Source organism: Lissotriton helveticus, chromosome 8 (genome assembly GCF_964261635.1).
Source record: "Lissotriton helveticus chromosome 8, aLisHel1.1, whole genome shotgun sequence".
NCBI classification, from domain to species: domain Eukaryota; kingdom Metazoa; phylum Chordata; class Amphibia; order Caudata; family Salamandridae; genus Lissotriton; species Lissotriton helveticus.
In genome coordinates this window covers 33,027,054-33,051,547 of record NC_136069.1, presented here as the reverse complement: position 1 = coordinate 33,051,547, position 24,494 = coordinate 33,027,054, and the positions used below count along the sequence as shown (strand labels likewise).

The window sequence follows — 24,494 nt, the reverse complement described above, 5'->3', positions numbered from 1 at the left end:
GCTGGGACCAAATCCCATCTTGTTCATAATGCCGAATAGGAAGGGCCATTCCACTGATTCGAACAACTTATTGATGTCCAGAGAGGCTACTGCCAACAGAGTCGTAACTCCTTCTATTGCAGCAATGCTGTTATAAAGACACCGAACGTTAACTTTGGTCAATCTATATGGCATAAATGATATTCAAGATTACCCTTCTCAGTTAGTTTAGCCAGTATTTTCATGCCCGGAATAAGCAGAGATATCAGCCTGTAGGAGGCCCACCTGTTTGCAGGTTTTCCAACCATGGGTATAAGAACACTTGTTGCTGTGCACATATGGTCAAGGAGCGCCCCCTGTCGATACAGCCATCGTTAATGCAATACTTTTCAGAGCAGACTTTCCAATTACATGTGCTGCATCTTGCCTTGTGTTTAGTGATTACCAAGCTGCCTGAAATGACCTATTACAGAACATTTATGTTGTGTTAGCATGTTTTATACAGACAAGAATAATACCTCTTTCTATTACAAAATGTTTTATTTTAGCATTGTTGCAAAGCATTTAATTTGAGCTGGTATTAGTAAAACAAAAGTGTAATCTAATAATGCTTTTTTGCTCAAACATAATTAATTTAGTGAGTAGATTTGAGTAATGAGTTTCAATATAAGGCCCTATATGTTTCACTAGCATTTTGCCCTTTGAGTTAGTTTATTGTCTAAATAACTCCATCCCCAGCTGTATGATGCAGTGTGTGGACATATCTTGATAATGACAGTTGTGGGGAATACTGGGCATATCATAACAAAGACTAGCATATGATGGGTATGAGGGTTTTGAGGATTTTGTACAGTGTGACATAAAGCAATTAAACTGCATTTTAATGCACAGTATAATGAATGTGCCATTGCATTGTTTCCCAGTTGAGGGATCTTGTATCCTAACCTTAAAACAGTGTCTGCCTCTCGATGCTCATTGCAGTACTGCTATTTTTACCTTTGCTTTTTATGTTTCTGGCCCAAAGTTATTGTGTCTGTAAATCACTGCCTGTTGCTGCCTGACCTGTTGCGATTTATCTCACAGCATGTCTTGGAGAGTTGCATCTTGAACCTCACATCAGCCCCTGCATTTTAGGATATGTTTGATTTGTGATTGGAGATAGTTATGTCAGTGCTGCTGAGTCTGCAGGTTACTGTTCAAATGTAGAATGCTGCCCTTTGGTCTTGGATGGTGCTCAGTGTCTGTGGTGTCATTGTTCTTAGTTGTTTCTTGGATTCATACCTTCTCTCACTAGCTGCTGCTGTTTTATGAATGCAAAAAGAACAATTGATGGACAAAATGCAGAGCAATGTCATACATTCACCCCAGTTCAGAGATCTGGGCATAAATCCATAATTTTTCTGCTCACCATGCCATTCCAGTTTGGACCCAGCCATATGCAAATCAGTCTCGACCCTGCGCCTAATGGGAACAGTCCAGCCCAAACTGCCAGGCCAGGATATAACTTTTCTGCTCACCATGCCATTCCAGTTTGTACCCAGCCATATGCAAATCAGTCTTGACCCTGCGCCCAATGGGAACAGTCCAACCCGTACTGCCAGGCCAGGGTATCCAGCCATATGAAAATCAGTCTTGACCCTGCGCCCAATGGCAACAGTCCAGCCTGAACTGCCAGGCCAGGGCATGCTCACTTTGCCACTGGATTCAAGCTAGCCTGGCTGATGACGGCTGATTGTTTGTTTCCGGTCCAGGGAAGACATGGCTTGGCAGTTCGGGCTGGACTGTTACCATGAGGCACAGGGTCAGACTGATTTGCATATGGCCATGTCGGAACAGGGGTGGCGGAGTGAGCTAAAGAATGATGATGGATTAAACCCAGATCAGTTGACTGGGGGTGAGTGCTTGTAATGTCCAACACTCCGTCCATCTTCCCCTTTGGTATTGCTGTTTTATGAGTAGCATTACTTAGACTTGTAGTTGAGTTGGGAGAAGTCCGTAGATAGCAATAGATTTTCTAGGTGATAATTGTAGTTGCACTGAATGCACCAGTTAGAAGGTGCTTGGTTCTCTTAAAGTACGAGACATTCTGTAGGTATTCTGAGTTTTCTTTGATGATCTCTAACCTCTCAATTTCTGGTTCACTGACAGATTTCTTTTTAAATTATGTTTTAATGATCTTTAAATACAAGCAGCAAACATACAATGAAGTGGGTGATCTACGAACCCGACGAGTCATCAGTTATAGCCTAATACATACTTACAAAGTGTAATACTTCTAAATCAGTTACAATAATTGTATACAATTTTACTCTATAGAAAGACTGATAAGTACATAATCGAGCTCTGTTGTGTTTCAGGAAGGCAATATTTCGTATCCATACATCAGCTTAGACAGCATTTTGTTTCATCTTCCCAGGTGCTGATTACGTTTAGGGGAATTTCCTCTGCACTTCATGTGAGTTTCTCCAGCAACTCTCCAGTGAGAAGCAGCTTTTAGGCCACTTGCTGAGCCTGATCATTGATTTTCATTGTAACACTATTTTTTAAGCTATGAACATGACGAGTTGAAATGTATTAATTGATGGTCTTTCTGTACCATAGGACTTAAGCCACAACTCACTGACCCAGGCCAACTCTGTCCTTTCCATTTTGCATGGTTGCTTATGTTACTATTCAGATCCAGGTGAACTTCGGCACATACAGGCCCGTTCATTTTGGAGCAGGATAACAGCTGATTTCCATAAGAATGATTATTGTCTATAGAGGCACAGTGAGCTAAAAAGATAGACTAGATTTCTATCTAGAGGAATAACCAGTGGCTGGAATTTATTCATGTTAATTTTTTGACATTTCATCTGAGACATAGTGTACACTTTGCTGCTTATAGATTTCGATATTACAAGTATTCTTGTATCCCTCCAATAGGAGATTCCTGAACACATAATAAGACGAAGAGTAATGAAGAAAATATGACCATACTGGAAAGCTATCTGAAACTCAAGAAGAACCAGAAATTATGCCAAACAGTAATTCGAAATAGAACAACTTAGTAGGAGACAGAGACTCTCGTACACGAACAGACAAATCTTGCAAGAATATCAAGTGCAATCTGGCTGCTTCAAGAGGCTGAGGACATGCGTGCTGCCGGTCTCTAAAGATTGAGTTAAATTAAAATCACAAAAATTAAACTGGCAGAACACAATCATTATTAAAATATGCTAGCTACCACCCTTTATCTTAGATAATTATCAGGTAGTTACAACAATGCTAGCCTCTCTAGCATGATAATATAAAGGTTGTGATGTTAGACCATCATAAAAACTGTTTGGCTGGCCCCTACAATCCGTACATTATCCTAGAACATAAAGACTTGGTAATGAGGTTTTTTTCTGCGTGTGTGTATTTTATAAATACTGTGCAGGAAATCGACTATTTAGATAAGCTGTGAGATTGCAGTTCTACTTGAAAGTTTTTAATGCAGGTTCAAGACACAGCTCCATATAGGAAGGCCATGCATATGTTATCAGTCGTGCAAGACTTCCAGTAACTATTCAACATTATTATTAAGAACAGAAGACTGCAAATACTATACATATCTAGTGACTATTAAAATATAGTTAGTGGTTAAGGAACCACAATGGTCAGTCAGCAAACACATTAATATGGGTTATGCCAAAATATAGCTAACTCTTGGACTCTAAACCCCAAAGTAAAACGCCACAATGGAAGACAAGCTCCAGATTCTCCTCAGTGCTACACCACGCACAGGGGAAAACCCATGAGGCCACAGTTAATGTGGCAATAGTGTTGTTCAGCAATTCACAACTAAGAGTTCATTAATAAAGAGATGAACAACATAAAGGTTCTATGTTTATGAGAATTTTTAGTCATTCATCATTCCTACACTGACACCAGTAACAACTCAACAGAAAAGTTATTTTAGTGTAATGAATGTAAGATGACCTTTAATGAGTCATCAACTCTGTGGACCCAATTTTGCGCACATAAAGCAGAAAGCATAGACACAAGTAGTGAAAATGAAAAGAGCTTCAGTCACACAGCAGATCTAAAGATCCATCAACCAACACACACAAGGGAAAAACCATCCACATGCAGTGAATGTGATGAGGGGTTTGCTTATGCATCAGAGCTAACCATCCATCTGCGACGGCACACAGGAGAAAAGCCATACACTTGCCACGAATGTGGAAAGAGCTTTAGTAATTCCTCACATCTAAAGAGACACCACCTCACACATACAGGGGAAAAACCACAAACATGCAGTGAATGTGGAAAGAGCTTTAGCAATTCCTCACATCTAAAGAGACACTACCTCACACATACAGGAGAAAAACCACACACATGCAGTGAATGTGGAAAGAGCTTTAGTACATCCTCAAATCTAAAGAGCCACTACCTAACACATACAGGAGAAAAATCACACACATGCAGTGAATGTGGAAAGAGCTTTACTTGCGCATCAAATGTAAGGAGACACCAGCGAATGCACACAGAGGAAAAACCTCACATTTGCAGTGAATGTGGAAAGAGCTTTCGTACATCTGCAAATCTAAAGAGCCACCAGCTAACACACACTGGGGAAAAACCATACACATGCAGTGAATGTGGAAAGGGCTTCACTGAGGCAACAAACCTAGCAGCCCATCTACGACGGCATACAGGGGAAAAACCATACATATGCAGTGAATGTGGAAAGAGCTTTACTGAAGCAACAGCTTTAAAGATCCACCAGCGAATACACACAGGAGAAAAGCCTTACACTTGCAGCGAATGTGGAAAGAGCTTTACTGAAGCAACAACTTTAAAGATCCACCAGCGAATACACACAGGAGAAAAGCCTTACACTTGCAGTGAATGTGGAAAGAGCTTTAGTAGATCCTCACATCTAAAGAGCCACCAGTTAACACACACAAAGGAAAAACCATATACGTGCAGGGAATGTGGAATGAGCTTTACACGCTTACCAACTATGAAGGTCCATCAGCGCATGCACACAGAAAAAAACACACACATGGAGTAAATCTGGAAATTTCTTCACTTGAGCATCAATCCTGACCATACATCTGCCAAGGTATGTAGCAGGGAAACCATGCACTTGCAGGGAATGTGGAAATAATTTTGTAAATCCATGTATCCAAAGAGCCACCATCTAACATGCAGGGGAAATAAACATACAAATGCAGAGGATGTGGAAAGAGATTTACACACTCCTCAGACCTAACCATCCAGCTGTGATGGCATACAGAAGAAAAAGCATAGAAATACAGTGAATGTTGAAAGAGCTTTAGTAAATCCATACATCTTAAGAGTCAGCAGCTAACATAGAAATGGAAAAAACACACACATGCAGTGTATGTGGAAAGAACTTTACTCAAGCATAAGTCCTAACCAGCTATCTGTGAAGACATCTAGAAGAATACCCATTCAAATGCATTGGAGGTTAAATGGGCTTTCCTAGCTCAACATACCTAAAATGCCTCCAGCAATCACACACATGAAAAACAACATAAAATATGTAGGATGTTTCAGTTATTCATAAAATATAAGACACCTCCTGCAAACCCACAGATGTAGTTAGAGAGGGAAGAACTTTCATGATTTATTATGCCTAGTGGTCAATTAGTGAACACACAAAGTGTAAATAACATTCTGTTGTAATGGGTGTGGGAAGAGCTTCCATGGTTTTCCCATCTATATATGCATTTGCAAGTTTAGACACAGAAATCTCATACAGAAGCATCAGATAGGGTGTGTTTCAGTCTTTCATTAAATTATAAGTTGCTGTCAGCAACGCATCTAAGAACATCATTTTGGCTACAGTAAATGTGGGAGGGTTTAATTTACTTTTCAGCATTCAGAGTTATAAGGTTTTTGGAGAAACTATGTCTAGACCTTTCCCATGTCAGGTGAGGTTCAATATTGCGCTTTCTAGCTTTGGAATAATTCAATATGTTGAAACTACCCTCCGCTGTGGAAGGTGTCTTTTACATGCTGTAAGGAGAGAGAGCTCTTCGATCTTGTTACTAAATGTATTGGTAACCTTTGCCATTGTTGACCATGAGGCGCATTTTTTCTATTTCATTCATGTACATGGGATGGTGAAGGCCTTAAGGAATTATGTAAACATTACGTTCCAAGTATATTTCAGTGTATAACCTTTGTTATTTGTGTAGGATAATAATAGGTAACCATGTTGTATGGTCCTACATTTCATCATGGTGTTCTGATCCTTTCATAAACCACAAGGCTAAAGGGGATGGGGTTTGTAAATATCACCAGATCCTTTGAATGGCAATGTAGGGTCATGTCATAAAAGTTAGCCGGTCTGTATTTTTTATTTTACATGAATATTTTGTGGCAGTTGGGTTAAAAAATGTATTGTTTTTCAAATGGGAATGTTTACTAAAAACTATAATTGAAGTCTGCATAAGAGTGAGATTGTTAATCCTGTTCTCCTGATTCATTCATTAAAATGAGAACGACCAGGTATGAGTTTTCATGATTGGAATATTACATCAACAAAATGCAATTGTAAAGCTCTGCAGGCTGGTTTGAGGCTGTCCACTTGCTGGTTTGATGCTGTCCACTTGCTAATGAAACCCATATTTCATAGAGACCCATGAAATGCCTCCAGAACCCCATGGGGTCAGTATAAGAGCATATTACAGGATAACCTGCTATGTTTTTGTCGACTATTATAGTGTGATGTAATTTCATTGCTTGGATCTGGGAATGGTGTATGATTGTAAATAGAAGAGTACAATATGTTGAGGATAGGATACACCTATCTTTTTTATTTATATTTTTCTTTTTTTAGGAATAATGATGTGTAGGGTGATCAGATGTCACCATTTGTCAAGAACTTTTCAAGTCTTAGACTTTCTTTTAACAATCATTTTATACAGTCTGTCAGTTTCTAATGAAAATAGAACATTATTATAATACAATGCACAAATAAATGAATGACCTTTCAAGCAGCATCCACATGCCATTGACTCATCTGACCATCCTCATAATGTCCCATAATGATTCTGAATGCATTTTTTTAATAAAAAAAAATGTAACTGTTAGTAATCTTGTCACATCTGTAAAAAACAATATACATTAGAAAATGTTTCTCTTGTGCACAGATGACACTGGTATAGATATTGTTGTCTTTGAGCGTTATCAGGCAATACTGTTAAAAGGATTTTATGTTAATACATGTTGTCTTATTTAACAACAACTTTAACTTTCATGGAACTCTGACTGTAGAGCACACTCGGGCACAAGAATGCTCTCGGGAACATAAATGCATTTCTTATGTTTCTAATAAACTCCAGGAAAAGCAGTGTGTGCTTCCTGGTTCAACAGATTGGACTGTAACAAACCCACACGGGAATGAGGAAGTAAATGAAACTTCTTCTAAGAAAAGAAATAGTTTATACCACTTGCTAAGCACTCTTTTCTTTGAAAAATGCAAAACTAAATATGGAAGTGTGCATCAGGCACCCTATGTACTTCCATGCTGACTTTATACAGTCTACTGTCAGTTGACATTGATGTGTACGTGTCAAATGAGGGTCGAGTATTGAGATCTTGCTAACCCTGCCACACTGGAGAGCTGGACTTTGTGTGGAAGGTGACTCTGTGGAAGCCCAATATAATGTACAAATACCTTTCTGTTTCATTGTATTTATTTGGTTAAATAGGCTATGCTTTACAGCAAATATTTCATGGTGATTTTGTTTCTGAAAAATGGCTTTTGAAACTAATGCTAAATGTTAAAAAGTCCTTTTCATGAAAATAATTAAAACAGTATGTATGTTGATGCACAGAATGTAATATGGTGTGTATGTTGGAAGGGGAAATGTATTTTGAGTAGGGAAATCTTAAGTCAGTCATCCATCAGCAAAGATAATAAGTAGCAAACTGTATTCAGCAGCTTTGCATTGAATGATTTGTCATGTTGTGGATTACGTATTGGCCAATTGATTTAGCTTTAACGAAAGCACAAGGGGTTACGTTTGTGCAGAGGGTGGTGCCAGAGAACTGCTGCCTCTGGTGGCCACTCAGCACTAACCACCTGTGGACCGAGTCTAAAATTCACCTCCATCCTACAGCTAACATGCTAAAAAAAATCAAACAACAGCATACCGAAACAGTGTGTTGTCTGCTGATTCTGGAGAGCAGTAAATCTGCTGCCTGGACTAGCATGTGGGCCTGGACCACTGCTGTCCCAATGTGACTGGTGTGTGCTGAGGCCAGAGAGGGTACTTAGCGTGACCACCTTGCTGACCATTTGAAGGTAGGAGATTAAAGGCATGGGAACACAGCTACAAAAAGCCAACGAGGGAGAACTATGTTATCACTGGGACCTATTCTGTCCAAGTCATTGAGAGCCCCAATTCATGCTGCATATCACAAAACAAGATTCTGAAGTCGGCGGATTCGTATCTGTTTGCACCTTGCAAGTGCGGAGTATATGTACCTACTTTGCCTGGCAGAGTAACAGCTCATTGTTGGGCCTGTGTCCTCACAGCTGAGGCTAGGTTAGGAGGTCCGTCTGGGGGCCACAGGGGTTATTATATGCCTAGGCAAAAGCAAGATCAAACTATTGAACTACTGTTGCCGCACTCTTGGGTTTTGTGTTTCCCATCAATAGCAATTAAGAGCCTCAAATCCTGGCTATTAGTGGATCAATTAATTCTGACCCATTTGTAAACCCCTGATTGTACACTGGTTGGAAGTACGAGCTAAAAGCTATTTACTGTATCCGTCAACTATCAGTTGTATGAAATACCTCAAGCTTTGTTAAATTTTGGCATGTCAAACCTGCCAAAATTTAACAGTGGAAATATATATGTTATTTACTGAACCATGTGGATTCTGGTGTATTAAACACCAAAGGCACAGGTTAATTAAACACCAAAAGGCGCAGGTTATTCTCAACAAACTCTTAATAGGTGCTATTTATTGCGCCCAATAAATAGCGTATCCCTGGTATCATTATTTACCAGGTGTGATAAATAGCACCCACACTCATAATCAGGGCCTCAGAACACAGACCTGCACATTCACCATCATAATGGCGTGAGTCTCTATGATCACAAATGAGCACCATCTTACTTGAAAATTGCAACCAGAATCTGAGGAACTGGGAGTCCTAGCACTCACAAACCCACTACTCAAAGGAAAACGAGTACCACACCCCATGCAGATGGGAGATGGCAGATTCTCATTTAATCAGATGCTGACGCCAGTGGATCTTCTGAAACCAAACATGGGTAAACCAGATCAGTGCGAATCCAAAGCAAATGGGTGTGATGTAACAAGAAAACACAGATATATCCCTGTACACAGCCGGTAGCAAAGCTCTTCCACTGGACCTGAAAACTGGCCGTCCATCATTGATAGGGAAAAACGACTCATTGACTGACCATTCTTTCCTTTACATGGTCCACATGCACAAACCGGGAGAGAGAATTGATATGGTAGAACAAGAGAAAACTGACTGTGAGGACAAAGTGGCGGCACATGATACCCAACTAACCAAACGTAGTAACTGACTGAAATCAAGACTAAAGACAAAGATTTGGAAGTCCGCTCAAGAATAAATAACCTCTGGCACTGAGCATCCCCAAGACCAATGAAACACATAGCGTAAAACATCACTGTAATACAAGCTGTATCCAGGGGCATGGCCAAGCCGGCGACCAAGATGGCCACTCGGCTGTGAAACTCTGGAGAATGTGCCTGTAAACGGATGCCTGCCGGCACTGCTGAGTGCTCTCTGTTTCCGCATAACATTTGATTCAATGCTCTGAGTGCATGGGATCTTGATTATATGATCTAATGCCACTTAAGATCGCCGTTCGGCACCCTGACAGCAGTCGCGGCCTGACTCTGTCCTTGGAGGCCCAGTGGTGACCAGCACTAGGGCTATGATTTCAATAGTGCAGCAGGTGTAAAGGCACCAGGACCAAAAGCTCTAGGCACCCCACTAAACACAGATTATTCACATATTTTACAACTAAACAGGCTTTAACAAGTTCCATTTTCCCCGAGGCACTAGGTTCATGATATAAATGGTGCAGCAGGTGCAGTGGCACCAGACTCAACAATTGTGGAACTCTTTTTCTTACATTAAGGCTGTATTACTGTTTACTGATACTTATCTTACCCTGGCTGCACACATTTAAAACATGCTTTATTGGGTGCATCTTTTTTATTTCAAAGTGTTTTTATTGAGTTTAAAAATATAATAAACAGGCAATGCATTGCAATAGACATTTAGCAGGCAAAAATGGCGAGCGAGACAGACATGCATGTCTTCTCTAGTAGACAGTAGGAAAGCAGGGGAATCATGCCCAGTTGGAAAGGCGGTGCCTGGAGATCGGGAAAGGCCCCCAATCAGAGCGTTAAATGAACAAGACAATACTAAAAACCCGCCCCACCCCCCAACTCCCAACTCTAACTCCCTCCCCGCACCCCTACCAGTATGCCAGTCTTCCAGATTTTTCGTGTGAGCCATGACAGGCCAAAGTGCTTCAAGGTGTATTGGGTCGTGCTCGGTCCCCCGTGCAGGCCGTGAGGCGCAAGATGCGGAGGTATTTCGGGCATGTAATTTCATGGAATTCCCTGGATAGCAGTGTCAAGAGCGGTTGCCAGGTTGTCTGGAATGAATCAGTAGTGTGTGTGAGCGTGGCCTGGATCCGTTCCATGCCCAGTGTGAACCATAGTTTGTGTAGCCAGCCAGTGTGAGTGGGCGAGGTGGTTGATCCCCATAATGATAGGATGTGTTGTGACGCTGCTTGCATAGCGATGCCCATCTGTTTGCCGCGAGGTGATCTCAAGGGGAATGTAAGTGCATTGGGGAGCCCTAGGAGTGTGTAAGCTGGGAGGCGTGGGATTTCGGTGTCAAATGTTGAGTCTATGTCGTCCAAAACAGCCTTCCAATACTCCTGCAATGTAGGGCATTCCCACAGGAGGTGAGTCAAGGTGCCCCTTTCGCCACAGCCCCTCCAATATAGCGCGCTCCGGAGCGGGTTACCCTGATTGAGTCTCGCCGGGGTGAGGTGCCAGTAGATAGCCAGCTTTATCGCTGATTCCTTAGCTTTAGTGTTGCGCGTAGTGTGAGCAGCCCTATAGTGTATGTAGCTCCACTCCATTGGGGAGAGAGTCCTTCCGAGTTCGGCTTCCCAGCGTCGTAGACCAGCAGTTTTAGCCGGGTCGGCATCTGGGGAGAGCATCTTATAAAGGTCTGAAATAAGGTGCTTATCTGATTCCTTAGATACAAGCCAGCGTTCGAATGGTGTCATCTGCCGGCCGACCAGGGGGGCGTTATCCGGCTGCAAGAGCCAGTGGCGAATTTGGAAATATTGAAATATGTGAGGCTTAGTCACTCCATAGTCTCGCGTGATGTCGGCGAGTGAGAGGAACCCCTCCAAATCGAAGAGGTGTCCGGCTGATCGGCAAGGCGTATCGCGCCATTACAGGAAAGCCCGGGCGTCCGTGCCTGGAGGGAACGCAGGGTTGTCAAAGAGAGGGGTAAGTGGGGAGGGGAAGGTCGTGAGACCCTCTTGACTGCCACCATGTCCCAAGCTGCCATAGTGGTTCGAGTGATAGGAGAGCGGAGGAGATAACGTGGTCTGTGCTGGCGGGCAAGAAACGGTATCTTCCACAAGGAAGTCTGAGCCATCGCTCTATCTTGGAAGAGCCATCTCTTCTCAGATTTGGGTCGATACCACTCCACCAGATAGCGGATTTGCGAGGCCTGGAAATACTGCAACAGGTTCGGGATCCTGAGGCCTCCTTCGTCAACATTTCTGTACGCCACTCGTTTGTGTAATCTAGCGCGTTTCTTCTCCCACACGAATTGGTGAATGTCGTGTTGGAGGTCAGCTAACGCTCCCGGCGGCGGCGATACCGGGAGAGTCTGGAAGATGTATAAGATTTTGGGTAAGACCGACATCTTCACCGCTGCTATCCTGCCGAGCAGGGAGAGGGGTTGTTTCGACCAACGCGCGAGGTCGGCCCGGATTTGGGAAGACAAAGTGGAATAGTTATGATTGACCGTTGAGGTCGTGGAGGAGGTTAAAGTGATCCCCAAATACGGAAGCCGGGTGGTGGATTGCAAGTCGCAGCCGAAGGTAGGCGGTGGATTGTTAGGAAGGGCGTGACTGCCCTGGGGCAATATCAGGGATTTCCCTTGGTTAACTTTGAAACCCGACACCACTCCGAAACTCTCCAGTTCTGCCAGGAAAGCCGGTATTGAGCTGGATGGGCGGTCCAGAGCAGCGATGATATCATCAGCATACAGTCCCACTACGTGGGGTTCATGGCCGAAAGATATTCCTGTGATGTGAGGGTTGTCGCGGATTTTCTGTGCTAAAGGTTCCACGTAGAGGGCAAATAGAAGGGGTGAGAGAGGGCATCCTTGGCGTGTGCCTCTCTGTATCTCGAAGGGGTCCGACTTGAGGCCACCCAGCCGGACTCGAGCCAAGGGGCGGTAATAGCAGCTCGCTATCCAGGCCTGAAACCGGTCGCCCAGGTGGTAGCACCGCAGTACAGCCCGTAAATAGGTCCAATCGACGCGGTCGAATGCTTTCTCCGCGTCGATGGCCAAGAGAGCAGAGTCTGAGACCTGAAAGTGAGCCTTGTCCACGAGGTGTAGTAGCCACTTAGTATTGTCGCTGCATTGGCGGTTCGGGACAAAGCCCGATTGATCTGGTTCGAGGACGCCTGGGAGGCAGGGACCTAGACGGGCCACAAGTACCCCCGTAAACAGTTTCAGGTCCAGATTGAGTAAGGAGATGGGGCGGAACGCGGAGCAATGCGTCGGGGATTTGCCCGGCTTTGGTAGAACCACTATGTCGGCTGCGAGCATGTCGGGCGGTATGGAGCTTGGGCCTTCAAAGGAGTTAAACAATCTTGCAAGGATAGGCGCTAGGATATGGCCGAAGGTCTTATAAAAGCCCAACGAGAAGCCATCAGGACCCGGTGATTTAAGCGGGCGGAGGCGCGCGATGGCAGCAAGAATCTCGTCGGCGCGGATGGGGGCATCTAGGGCTTCCGTGTTTGCTGGGCATAGCGGCGTGATGTTAGCAGATTGTAAGTAGGCGTCAATGGCTGTCGGTGACGTCGTGTCTGCGCTGTATAGAGAGGCATAGAAGGAGCGGAAAGCGGAGGCTACCTGTGCATCTTCGGCAATAGCGTTGCCGGAGTCGTCCAATAGCGTCGTGATTTTGGGGCGCTGGAGTTTGGCTTTTAAGGCGCTAGCTAGGAGCCGGCCGGTGCGATTGCCCCCTACATAATACGTGTGGCGGAGACGAAGAGCAGCAAGCTCTGCCCTATCAGTGTCGAGGCTGGCCAGTTGAGCCCGGGCGGCTTTGAGTTGGCGCCATATTCTCGGGGCGCATGTGCGACTGTGTACCCTTTCCAGTTCCGCAACTTTAAAGGAGAGGTCCTCCCTTTTTTCTTTACGAAGTTTGGCGTCCGCGGCCGATATAGCTATCAGTTCCCCCCTCACCACAGCCTTTAGGACCCCCCAAAGGGATGAGACCGAAACTGAGGGAGTATCATTGGTAGCTAAGTAATCCGAGATGCATTTGTGAAGTTGGTGGGCAACTGCTGGTTTCTGTAAAAGGGGTTCGTTGAGTCTCCACGAGCTCGGAGCGCGTGGAGATTTGGGTACTGTAAGCGTCAGTTCCAGCGCGTCGTGGTCGGAGAGGGCTGCCGGGACAATAGACACTGTAGCAATTTGAGGAACAAGGCCCGATGAGCCCAGGAAGTGGTCTATGCGTGCATAAGTGTGGTGTACGTGGGAGTAGAATGTGTACTGCGCTGCGGTGGGATGCATAGTTCTCCAAAGGTCTAAAACGTCCCTGTCGCGCAGCCAGGTTCTGCCCGTTTGCGAAAGCGCCCCTGTGTCGCCATAACGGTGCCCTGGTCTATCTTTATTAGTATCCATGACGAGGTTGAGGTCCCCCCCAATGAGCATGTGGGTGTGAGGTGACTGAAGCGCTTCTGAGATTGCAGCTTGCAAGAAGGATTCCTGACCCGTATTGGGAGAGTAGATGGAGCCTATCGTGTATGTGTTAGTGCCTATTTGGAAGGGTTGGGCTAAAAGGCGTCCCTTAATTTCCCCTATTTTGGCTCCCACCTTGCCTTTGAAGCGCCGAGATACAAGTATAGCTACCCCGGCTTTTTTGGACTGGAAAGAGGAGAAGTATTGCTGTGGGAAGGCGCGGGAGCGTAGCCTGTGCCAGTCTTTAGCTAAGAGGTGGGTTTCTTGCAGCAGGTAGATGTCGGCCTCAGAGTTCTCCAGGTAGGAGATGATAGCCCTGCGTTTGATCGGATTGTTGAGGCCCTTGACATTAAGAGACAGGATTCTGAGTGTATCAGCCATCCCAGAGGCGTGTGGAAGCAGTGGAGCCTATTAGTGCAGGATGCTGCATGGTAGCGGAGAATGTAGGCAATCCCCGATTCTTGTAAAGGTCCCATGGCATACTGGTCCCCACCCTCGGTCCCCACCCCCCCTCTCCCCCGAACTCAACCCCTCCCCCCCACCCCCGTTGCTCACGAGCCCGGGAGGCCACCCTAACCCCAACAGAATGAACCTGCCCAACTCCCCCAGAGTCCCGGTCCTCCCTCCCCCAAGCCCCCCTCCCCCTCCCAGAACAACCCCCCAACTAGAACAGTTGAAAGTCTCGGGCCTAATTGTGTAGGACACAGGTCTGTAGAAAGTCAATGGAAGGGGTACCATGGCTGCAGCCCAATTGGCGGCTCCCCGGCCCAACCCCCAGTCAAGCAAAGTGTGAATGATAGAACACCCCCCAAGAGGCTATTGTTCTACAGATCGGGTGCTGTGTTGTCTGCCACTTCCTGTACAGCTGCTTTACGTTCTTGAGCAACTGTGGCCGGATCTTGTTTCGGGATAGATCTCGGGGTTTTTCTCCGGCGTACCGTTTGCCAGCCGTCCCTCGTATGACGAGATGGGTCATCCTGCGATCGGGTTGGAGAAGTGTCTCTGGAGGCCGAGCCTTCTGGCATGTCGATCCCTAGCAGGGAACAGGTATCACGGAGCGATCTGAGCTGATGAAGGGAGCCATTCCATTTAAAGATCAGGCGGAACGGGTGACCCCAGGAGTAGGGTATCCCGTTATCTCTCAGGAAGTTCGTTGCGGTCCGGAAGGCCTTGCGTTTTTGCAGGGTGATGGTGGAGAGGTCTTGAAAAAGGGCCACGAGGGCGTCCCGAAATCTGATGGGCTGTGCTTTCCTGGCTTCCCGAAGGATGCGTTCCTTCAGAGGAAAGTCTGTGAGGAAGGCCAGGATGTCCGGAGGAGGTGCAGGTGCTCGGCGCGCCATACCAACTCTGTGAGCTCTGTCGATCCGTATCGCAAAGTCGCTCGGCTCGCCCAGGATGTCCCTGAATAGGTCCTGCAAGTATTCGGCCACGTTGTCCTTCTCAGCCTTCAACGGGACGCCTCTGACCCGTATATTATTCCGCCTGGAGCGGTTCTCCAAATCTTCGGAATGCGATTGTAAGTCCACCTGCTGGTCTTGAAGTCGCAGAATTTCCTGCTGTAGCCTCTCCACCTCCATACTGCGAGACTGATCAGCTTCCTCCAGTGAGGCAACCCGCTCTCCCAGGCCATCAATGTCACGACGGAGCTCCCGCTGCTCCCCAGCCAGATCTTGTTTCAGGGTCTGAAAGTCCTCCCTCAAAGTGTTGAAGAGGGAGGCCAGGAAGGCTTTAGTAATGGGAGCGGTGTCATCGTCCGGTGTCTGAGGGCTCGCTGGAGGTTTCGGGGACGCCGGCGTCTGAGTCTTGTCCCCTTTCGGCGCCGCTTTGTGCATGAGGTCCACTATGTTCCGGGTCCCCTTGCGATTAGAGTGCGCCATAATGCCCAAGGCAGGGTTAGTGGGTCTGGTCGTAGGGCGTCGTCGGGATTCCCCGAGTGGCCTCTCAGCTGCAGGGAGGTGGTTAGCTGTTGAGGAGCAGCGGGTGTCCCAGGGCCGTCACGAGGGTAGTGCGGGGATTTAGGTGCGGTGCCCCGGCAGGAGGATTAGCAGGCCTTCCCAGGGTCGTTGAGCTGAGGTGATATCCCCGTGGGAGGAGCCGCGAAGAGTGCACCTGTCACGCGTGGCAGCAAGGAGGGCTGAGCTATCTGGAGTGCTAGGGCTATACCGGACCGGAGTTAGAGGGCCATGCCAAAAGGAGTCCTTACCGTGCAGCAGGAGATGTGGGAGGCTGGAAGATCAGCGTGAGCCAAGTGGGAGCGAGCAGGCCCCAGGCGGGGGGGCAGCACCGCGGGCGTCGGCAGGAGGGAAGCGCCTCAGTCCGGAGAGTGGTGCAGGAGCTCCGGGCGTGGGGAAGTCCGCAAATGTCCCAGATGATGGAGCGGGGCCCTCCAGAGGTCGAACGCTCAATATGTCAGGGTGGTCGTCGCCAGGGGGGATCAGGGCCCACGATGAGGATGCGGGCCAGAGTTGCGACCCTTAGTTAGGCTGGATCTGTGAGGCGTAGACCGGCGCTCGGCCCTAGATGGCGCGGGTGCTGTTCCTCCGCCGCCGGGGGGGTCGGACGCGATGGAGCGTTCACTCGCTCCCTTTCGGGCGTCCCCTGCCGAGTTGCAGTCTGTGTGGGGAGCCTTGGCGGGTTGTGGGCAGCTGGCAGCCGGCGCTTCGCTGGAGTCCTGAGCTAACTGCCCCGATGGGCGGAGGTCCGGCCGACTTTCTGGTAGGCCCGCGCCGGGGCCCACAGCAGCCGGGGGCTTCCTGGCGGGGTGCGCAGTGACCGGGGGGAGGCTCACTCAGTTGTCCCCAACCACCCGCCGCAGTCCGCAGGGCGCACCTCACCTCACTCTGTAGCGTGCTCCCCCAGATTGCTGTCCGCGAAATAGGCTGCCGTCTTGGCGTGGAATTTCAGCGAGGGGGCCAGACCCACGTCGCCAGTGCGCCTCCCCCGCTGGCGGCTGAGGGGGTGGGGAGGCTCCGGCGGGTCACGGGTGGCGGGCAGTCGGTGCCCCGCCCGGTGCGTGCCGCAGCAGTTCCGGTGGGCAGAGTCCCGTTCGGCTGTCTGGTAGGCCCACGCCGGGGCCTAGAGTGGCTGGGGGCCCTCCGGCGGGGCGTGCAGTGTCCAGAGGGGTCGGAACACGCAGCTCTCTTCAGCCACCCGCTGCCGACCGCAGGACTTGCCTCACTGTGCTCCGCTGTGCGCCCCTACGGCGCCCTGTTCTCAGCGCTGGCTACCGCTGTGGCGTGGAGTTTCAGCGGAAGGGCTCAGACCTCCGCCGCCATTACGCTCTTCCCGCCGGCGGCTGAAGAAGCGGGTTATAGGCGGTCTCCGACTCAGAGAGACCCGGTCAGAGGCTTCCCAGGTAAGCAGGGTGTCCAGAAGCTAGATTTGGGCAGTTCTACAAGGGGGTGTCTGCTGGAAATAACGTGGTATGGGGCACAGGGCCGGGGAGCCTCGCGGACCACGTCTTCTCAAGCCGCCATCTTAGCCACGCCCCGCCGCCATCTTAGCCACGCCCCGGGTGCATCTTTTAACCAATATTGTTCCACTAATAAAATAAAATAAAAAATTCTGTCATGTGTTTTTCGCTAATAAAAAAAAATCTGTGTCATGTGTTTGTTGTAGGCGCATTATGTAGCATAAAACCGAATTAAGCAATTGCAGTGCTTAACTTGAGCACGCACCGTTGTGCTCTGTAGGGATGTTTTAACCTCTTTTACCTATTGGGACAGTTCCTGTATAAAATTCAAGCGCCAGACAACTACCGTTGAGTCTTGGATTGTAAACACAATCATGTGTCTGTTCTAAAAGTATTCCTTGAGTTTTGTGATTGCAGCCTCTTCCTTCGACTGACCGGGAAGGGAGGCTATGTAGTTTCTAGAGCAGTGAATTTGAAAATTCCAGTTGCTGGGCATTGTTGTCACATTGCCTCAAAGCTTGTCTTTGTGATCAAGGGTGTTTGGTGACTGGATGGCATTTGTGCTGCTCTTCTATTTTCAGAAGATATCTATTATTTTGGGATAATAAAAAAAACATTTTTTTCTTCTTTGTGTGGGTTCTCTACTTTTTTAACACCAAACGTTTAGCTTAGTAAGCAAGTTGGTGGTAAGACCGGCTTTTTTCGGACAGACCTTTACTGTGCAAATTATATTGTCCTAGCACCAAAAACATGTTATATCATTTGCTGTATTTTCCATTGGCCGTATGAGCAAGCAACGTGGTAATTGAGCAATACTCTGTAAACGTAAGCAGGAGTTAATGTCTAATGGTGAGAATTTTGCCATTCATTTTTCCGTGCACACATTAGCTCTGGTTCCTTCTGCCCTAGACCATGGAAAACTGGATGGTAACTCTGAGCTTGCAGGATGCCTACTTCCACATTCCAGTCCTGCCTGTCCAGGCACTACCTGCGGTTCACGATCATTATAATTTAGTTGTGCTCCCGTTTATCCTTACGAGCACTCCTCGGGTGCTCACCATGGCGACGGCAGTGATTGCAGCACACCTGTGAAAGTCGATGGTTCCAGTCTCCCCCTAGCTATATGACTGACGATTGAAGGAAGGCTTGCCCTAGGCATTGTCTCCCACCACTACTATGGCAAACCTCCTATACTATATACTTGTATTTGCTGCCCAAACCTGCAGCCCTTTAAAGAACATTAACATATCATAAACAAGTAGAATGTTAATGAACAATTATAACTATCCAATGCACAGGGCTGTCTTCCTCTTTATACTGCAAACAAACAAGGATGAAAGTAATCCTCTGGTGCCAAGGAAATAAAGAAGTTTTGAAAAATCAAGTTGTTGTATATCCCAATCCTAGGTGGGATTATCTGAAATAAGAGCAAGATTAAATAATTGGCGAAAAAACGTGCGTGATAAGCATGTTATAAATGTACACATTAAGCAAGCTTAACAAAACTCAAAGAAACCGTTTTATACCTTTTCTCCTCCTATCTGGGTGAGAAGGGTGGGATAATGTTAGCCTCCTTTAATGAAATCAAGATTCTCTCTGCTTCATAACTGGAGAATCGTCATTTCATTACAAGACCGGAGGCTACCATTATGCTTGTTCAAAGCTGCTAAAAGCTATACTGCTAACATGCTTTATTGGTCTTAAGTAAAATTTGGCAAAGGTGTTTGCGTTAGACCAATCAGCTGTTCTAAGAATCTCTGAAAGAGATCCACCTAACCAGAACACCTTACGAGACATCGCCCCTCTAGAAGTGTGGACCCCAAATCTAGATAGGTCTATACCAGCTTCACTCATTATGGTACGTATCCATTTAGCTAAAGTTGCTGAAGAGACTGGTTTATGGGGTTTAACATAAGATAAAAGCAGTTGATCAACTCCATTATCCCTAAATTGTGCAATGTTGTCATCATAAACTTCCATGCATCTCACCACGCACAATCCGCCCACCGCGTCCTTATTTTATAGCGCTTACATGGACATCCCCTGACAACAAAGATTGGCTGTTCCAGCCCCATGCAAAAGTCCAGGCCATTTTTCCAGGCGGCCACCGAGTGGGCCAGTGAATCCTTCCACATCCTGGGTATATTGCGTTTCGCCAATGTGAGGCCCAGTTGCATAAGATGTCTTTTATATACATTATCCCCAATCCCCTCTATGACATGAAGCAGGGCGAACTGTGGTGTACGTGAGAGTGTCCACCCCAAGACCGACAGACAGAAAAACACCACCCTCCAGAATCGATCAAGTGATAGATATTGCCAGACAGTGGGAAAGAATGTGCCCTCCTCCCGGCCACAACGAAGACATTCCGGGGTTGCAATCAATCCTGCCCGCCACAGTCGAACCCGAGTAAAGTAGACCCATTTTAGATATTTAAATTGAATGAGGCGGAGACGCATCGCTATGGCCACTCCCCGGGGGCGGCTAGGGCCTCCCTCCAGTCCAGCGTACCCACATCCTCTTCCCATACCCCCCGAAGCTTCTGAAGTGTGGGGGAGCAGTGAGTGACTTGGGACTGGTAGATGCAGGAGATCTTCTTGGTCTCCAGATCCCCCATGAAGACCTTCGCCTCCAACGGGCTAAATTCTGGGAGAGATTCCAGGCCCTCCAGACTGGGGGAGAGTGCATGGCGGAGTTGTAGGTACCGAAAGAACTGGGACCGGGGCATACAAAATTCCGCCTGCAAATCTCAGAAGAACTTGAGTGACACATCACTCACAACATCCCCCAAGGTTGAGATGACTATAGCATCCCAGCCGCAAAAGCCCTGCAGGGCAGCCAGGTCAGGCAGGCGCCCATTATGCCATAGAGGAGTTTCTCGGGTTAGGGTATTCCACCACCCCATTCGTCGCAGCGACTGCCGCCAGATTAGAAATACTACCTGCGTGACTGGTAGCAGCGCACCCCGCAACGGCACTGAATAAAGAATAGTGTGCAGAGTGTGAGGCCCCATAAGGTGTCGCTCCAATGCATAGGCCGGGTACCCCCTATTCCCATACCACCACTCATTGAGGACCAATAAGGACGAAGCCTGGTAGTATGAGAGAATATCTGAGGTCGCAAGTCCTCTGCAGTAAGTGGAGAGAAAGCATGTGCGCATCGCTATGCGTACTGCATCCCCCTCCCACAGGAACTGCCCCAGCACAGAATTCACCAGCTGGAACCATCTAGATGCGATCGGGTACGGATGATTCTGTAGCTAGTATAGCAAACATTGGAGCGCAACCATCTTAAAAATTTCTGATCTGCCGTATATTGTCAAGGGCATATGTGACCAGGTCTTTATATCCGCACGAACACGCTCCCAAACCGGTGCCAAGTTTCCCTCCCAAGAGATGGCCGACAGGAATACCCCAAGGTACTTGAGGCCCCCCACCGCCACCTGAATTGCGGATGCCCACATGCCCACTCTCACCCGATCTCCCAGAACCCACAGTGTGGATTTACAGGGGTTCATATATAACACGGACATTTCCCCGAATATTTGCATGATCCACTGAAGCCGTGCCCCCGATCTATCCAACGCTGTAAAACCTCTGATCTGTGCGTCAATGCACACCTAGGCCCCCAATGGCTCCATGGCCAGGGCGAATAAATACGGCGACAGGTGGCACCCCTGTCTGGTGCCTCATCTGAAAGGGAAGCTGGATGAAACCGCCCCTGCCACCCGTACCGACGCCGTCAAATCGGTGTATAGGAGCATCAAATATGATAGAAAGTGTGGGCCAAAATTAAGTCTATGTAGTAGGACAAACAGGTAGAGCCAACTCAGGGAATCAAATGCCCTGTCCATGTCCACTAGCAGGAGTGCAGCCGGTTCCCCAGTCTGTCGGATAGCCACCAACGCCACGTGTGCCCGCCTTATGTTGTGTCTTGTGGCCCTCTGGGGCATAAACACGGCCTGGTCCGGGTTTTCCAAGTGCCAAAATGTAAGGTAACAGGCGGTTAGCCAATGCTTTGGCCAAAACTTTGGCCTCCACATTGAGGAGGAAAATGGGGCGATAGGAGGCGTGCTGCTCCAGGGGCCGGCCGGGCTTATGGAACACCACCACCTCCGTATGTCTCCAGTCTGGGGGGAGCCGGGCCGCCTCCCTGGCTTCTTCCTGTGCCGCCCGATAATAAGGGGCTAGCTGTAAGTTATACTGTCGAAAGAACTCACTAGGGAGCCCGCTCGGTCCCGGTGCCTTCCCTGAGTTGAACAATATAAAAAGAGAAAGTGCCTAAACTGATGTAGCAATTTCAAAACATTAAATGGCTTCCAGAGAAGAAAAATTATTTCAACCAGGGTTTGCTAATTAATAGCTATTTATTCCATCATAATGAAAAAATGCAGCACATGAATACATTTCAAAAAAGTTACATATGTGTAATAAAGGTGAATTGGACACAACACAATACAATAACACACAAACTTGCACTAGTCAGACATGTCACAGTCACTCAACTAACATACATGCATTCGTACAAAACTCAACACAAATGTACCAATGCGAGAAAAAGGAAAAAGAGGGGGGGGGACTGCTTTCTTAATCAAACTAGGATTACAAAACTTTTCTAAAAAATAGTACACTCCACAAATTTAGTCACAATGATAATTATCAAAGAACATTTCATCAAAGATGTGTACTCGGAGTAGAACTCAAATGTGGTATAAATCAACACTTGAATTTACATGAAATGACATGTCTGACTAGTGCAAGTTTGTGTGTTATTGTATTGTGTTGTGTCCAATTCACCTTTATTACACATATGTAACTTGTTTGAAATTTATTCATGTGCTGCATTTTTTCATTATGATGGAATAAATAGGTATTAATTAGCAAACCCTGGTTGAAATTAGTTTTTCTTCTCTGAAAGCCATTTAATGTTTTGAAATTGCTACATCAGTTTAGGCACTTTCTCTTGTTATATTGTTCTAAGTGCTCAGCCTTACTGATTAGAGCCAGCTCTTTTTTGGTATTAGTTCCTTGACTTGAGCTCTCCCAGGGCCTTGCTCAGCTCCTCATCTGACAGGGGGAGCTCCAGTTGTTGACGCGTCTCATCCGACACCGCTTTGGGCAGGAGATAAGCTATGAATTTGTCAACCGTAGCCTCTGGTAGGCACTCCCAAGGGGCGTAAAGGTCCCCATAATATGCGACAAAGCTCTACGCTATGGCCATAGGGTCCGTCATCCGCGCCCCACCCTCATCCAGCACACCCGGAAAGGCCTGGGGGTGAAGAGTGCCCTGGCATAGCCGATGTAGCATCTTACCAGACTTGTCACCCCACCGACATATCCTCCTACGCGTTGCCAGCCAAACCTGCTGGGCCTCATCCATCAGGAGAGAGGCGTAGGACTGCTGCACCAGGAGCAATTGTCACAACGCCTGCTCCTCACCTGCCTCCCGGCTCCAACACTTGAGCGCCTCCACTTCTGCCTCAGCTGGAACCAGTCCATCCATGCGCTTTTTACGGGACACCGCACACCAGGCTATGTCCACCCCACGGAGAGTAGGCTTTAGTGCCTCCCACCATATCATGTTACTGGAAACAAACCCCTCGTTGAAGGCAAGATAATGAGTGATTGCCTCCCTCATGTGTTTCCTGTACTCAGTATTCTGCAAATTCCACACCGAGAGGCGCCAGCGTAAGGGTTGCCACCCCCTGCCCATCTGCAGCTCAACGGACACCGGGGAGGGATCCGAGAGCCCCCGGGGATAATTTGTATTATAAAATGGTGAAAATCTGCACCGTGAGCCAGGTAATAAAACCTTCATGATAGTTTCACAAGTATAAAAGGAGGGTAAATAAGCTTACCATATAATGGAAGGCTGAGAAAAATATAAAATAAGCAAAAAAAACGGTTAATCCAGGCGGTCCAGTTAAAACACCATCACGTGTTAAGACAAGTCAATGTGAAAACAACTCAAAATCTCTAAAATGCGATTAACATGTAAATCAATATTATATATTACATAGTTATACTTAAAAGCTATATTATTGTTAAATAATATAAATAGTCTTTTGTAATGATGAGAAGTCCACAAGTAATCATATGGTTTTATGATAGTTTATGCCAAGTAAGGTAGACAAACCCCACCAGGAGCATCCATCATGGTGCTCAGCCCAGCCAACTGTAAACTCTCTGGCAGATCACCAACATTCTGATAGATGCATCACATGAACATTCTATTAGAGGAGAAGGACAGCATAGAGAATACCAAGATACCACACCTTTCTAATCAAAGACAGTAGGAGAGTAACAGAGAGGTATACTTATCTTGTTGTGAGCAGCTAACAAAAGAGGAAGACAGCCCTGTGCATTGGATAGTTATAATTGTTCATGAACTTTAATGTTCCTTACAGGGTTGCATGTTTGGGCAGCAAATAAAAGTATATGCATAATGTTAGCCTACATATGTCTCTAATGAAATCACGATTCTCTCTGCATAATAATTGGAAATTCATCATTCTCTTGGGTTCACTATAAACATGCCAAAGTCGCACATGACGCCCTCTCAGATGCGCCCTCTCATCTGAGCTGTTCTGGATATAATGCAGTTTCTGGACTATTATTCTCCAGAACACTGAGTCCAGGGTGAATCTTCTGCGTAGGGTTTTCAGTATACAGGAAAATTGGCGCACATAACAGGTAGCGGAAAAATTAGGAATAGGTACTAAATGAGGACGGTGCTACTAGGTGAGAAGGAACCCCAAACCCCTGTAAAAGAGTGGGCAAGACCCACCCTGCAGAATGCAAACACAAAGTCCTGTGCACATGTCAAGTTAATTACTTCAAAACCACATATATGAAGTTATTTAGTTTTTGCCAAGTTTCTTCTTGGTATCTCCGCTTGAAGGAGGACCAATAATACATAAAACAAGAAAAAAATCAACTACCGTTTGTCGACCCTGTCTTCAGATTTATGCTTCTAAAACAAAATAACTGTTGATGTATGTGGTTTTAAAGTAGTTAACTTGACGTGTGCACAGGACTTTGTGTCTGAGTCCAGGATATTCGGGTTATGATTCTG

At 46.8% G+C, this 24,494-nt stretch overlaps 1 protein-coding gene across 1 annotated transcript; it reads left to right on the top strand.

The window, feature by feature from the left end:
* The first annotated feature begins 3,937 nt into the window (after positions 1 to 3,937).
* Positions 3,938 to 5,038, top strand: LOC144773682 (uncharacterized). Its single transcript, XM_078658834.1, has one exon. The coding sequence runs from the start codon at positions 3,938 to 3,940 to the stop codon at positions 5,018 to 5,020; it is 1,083 nt and encodes a 360-aa protein (XP_078514960.1). The 3' UTR covers positions 5,021 to 5,038.
* The last annotated feature ends 19,456 nt before the right edge of the window (positions 5,039 to 24,494 follow it).

What these genes read in the sequence shown, in the direction of transcription:
- LOC144773682 (XM_078658834.1), top strand. Translation starts at nt 3,938, where the DNA reads ATGACCTTTAATGAGTCATCAACTCTGTGGACCCAATTTTGCGCACAT.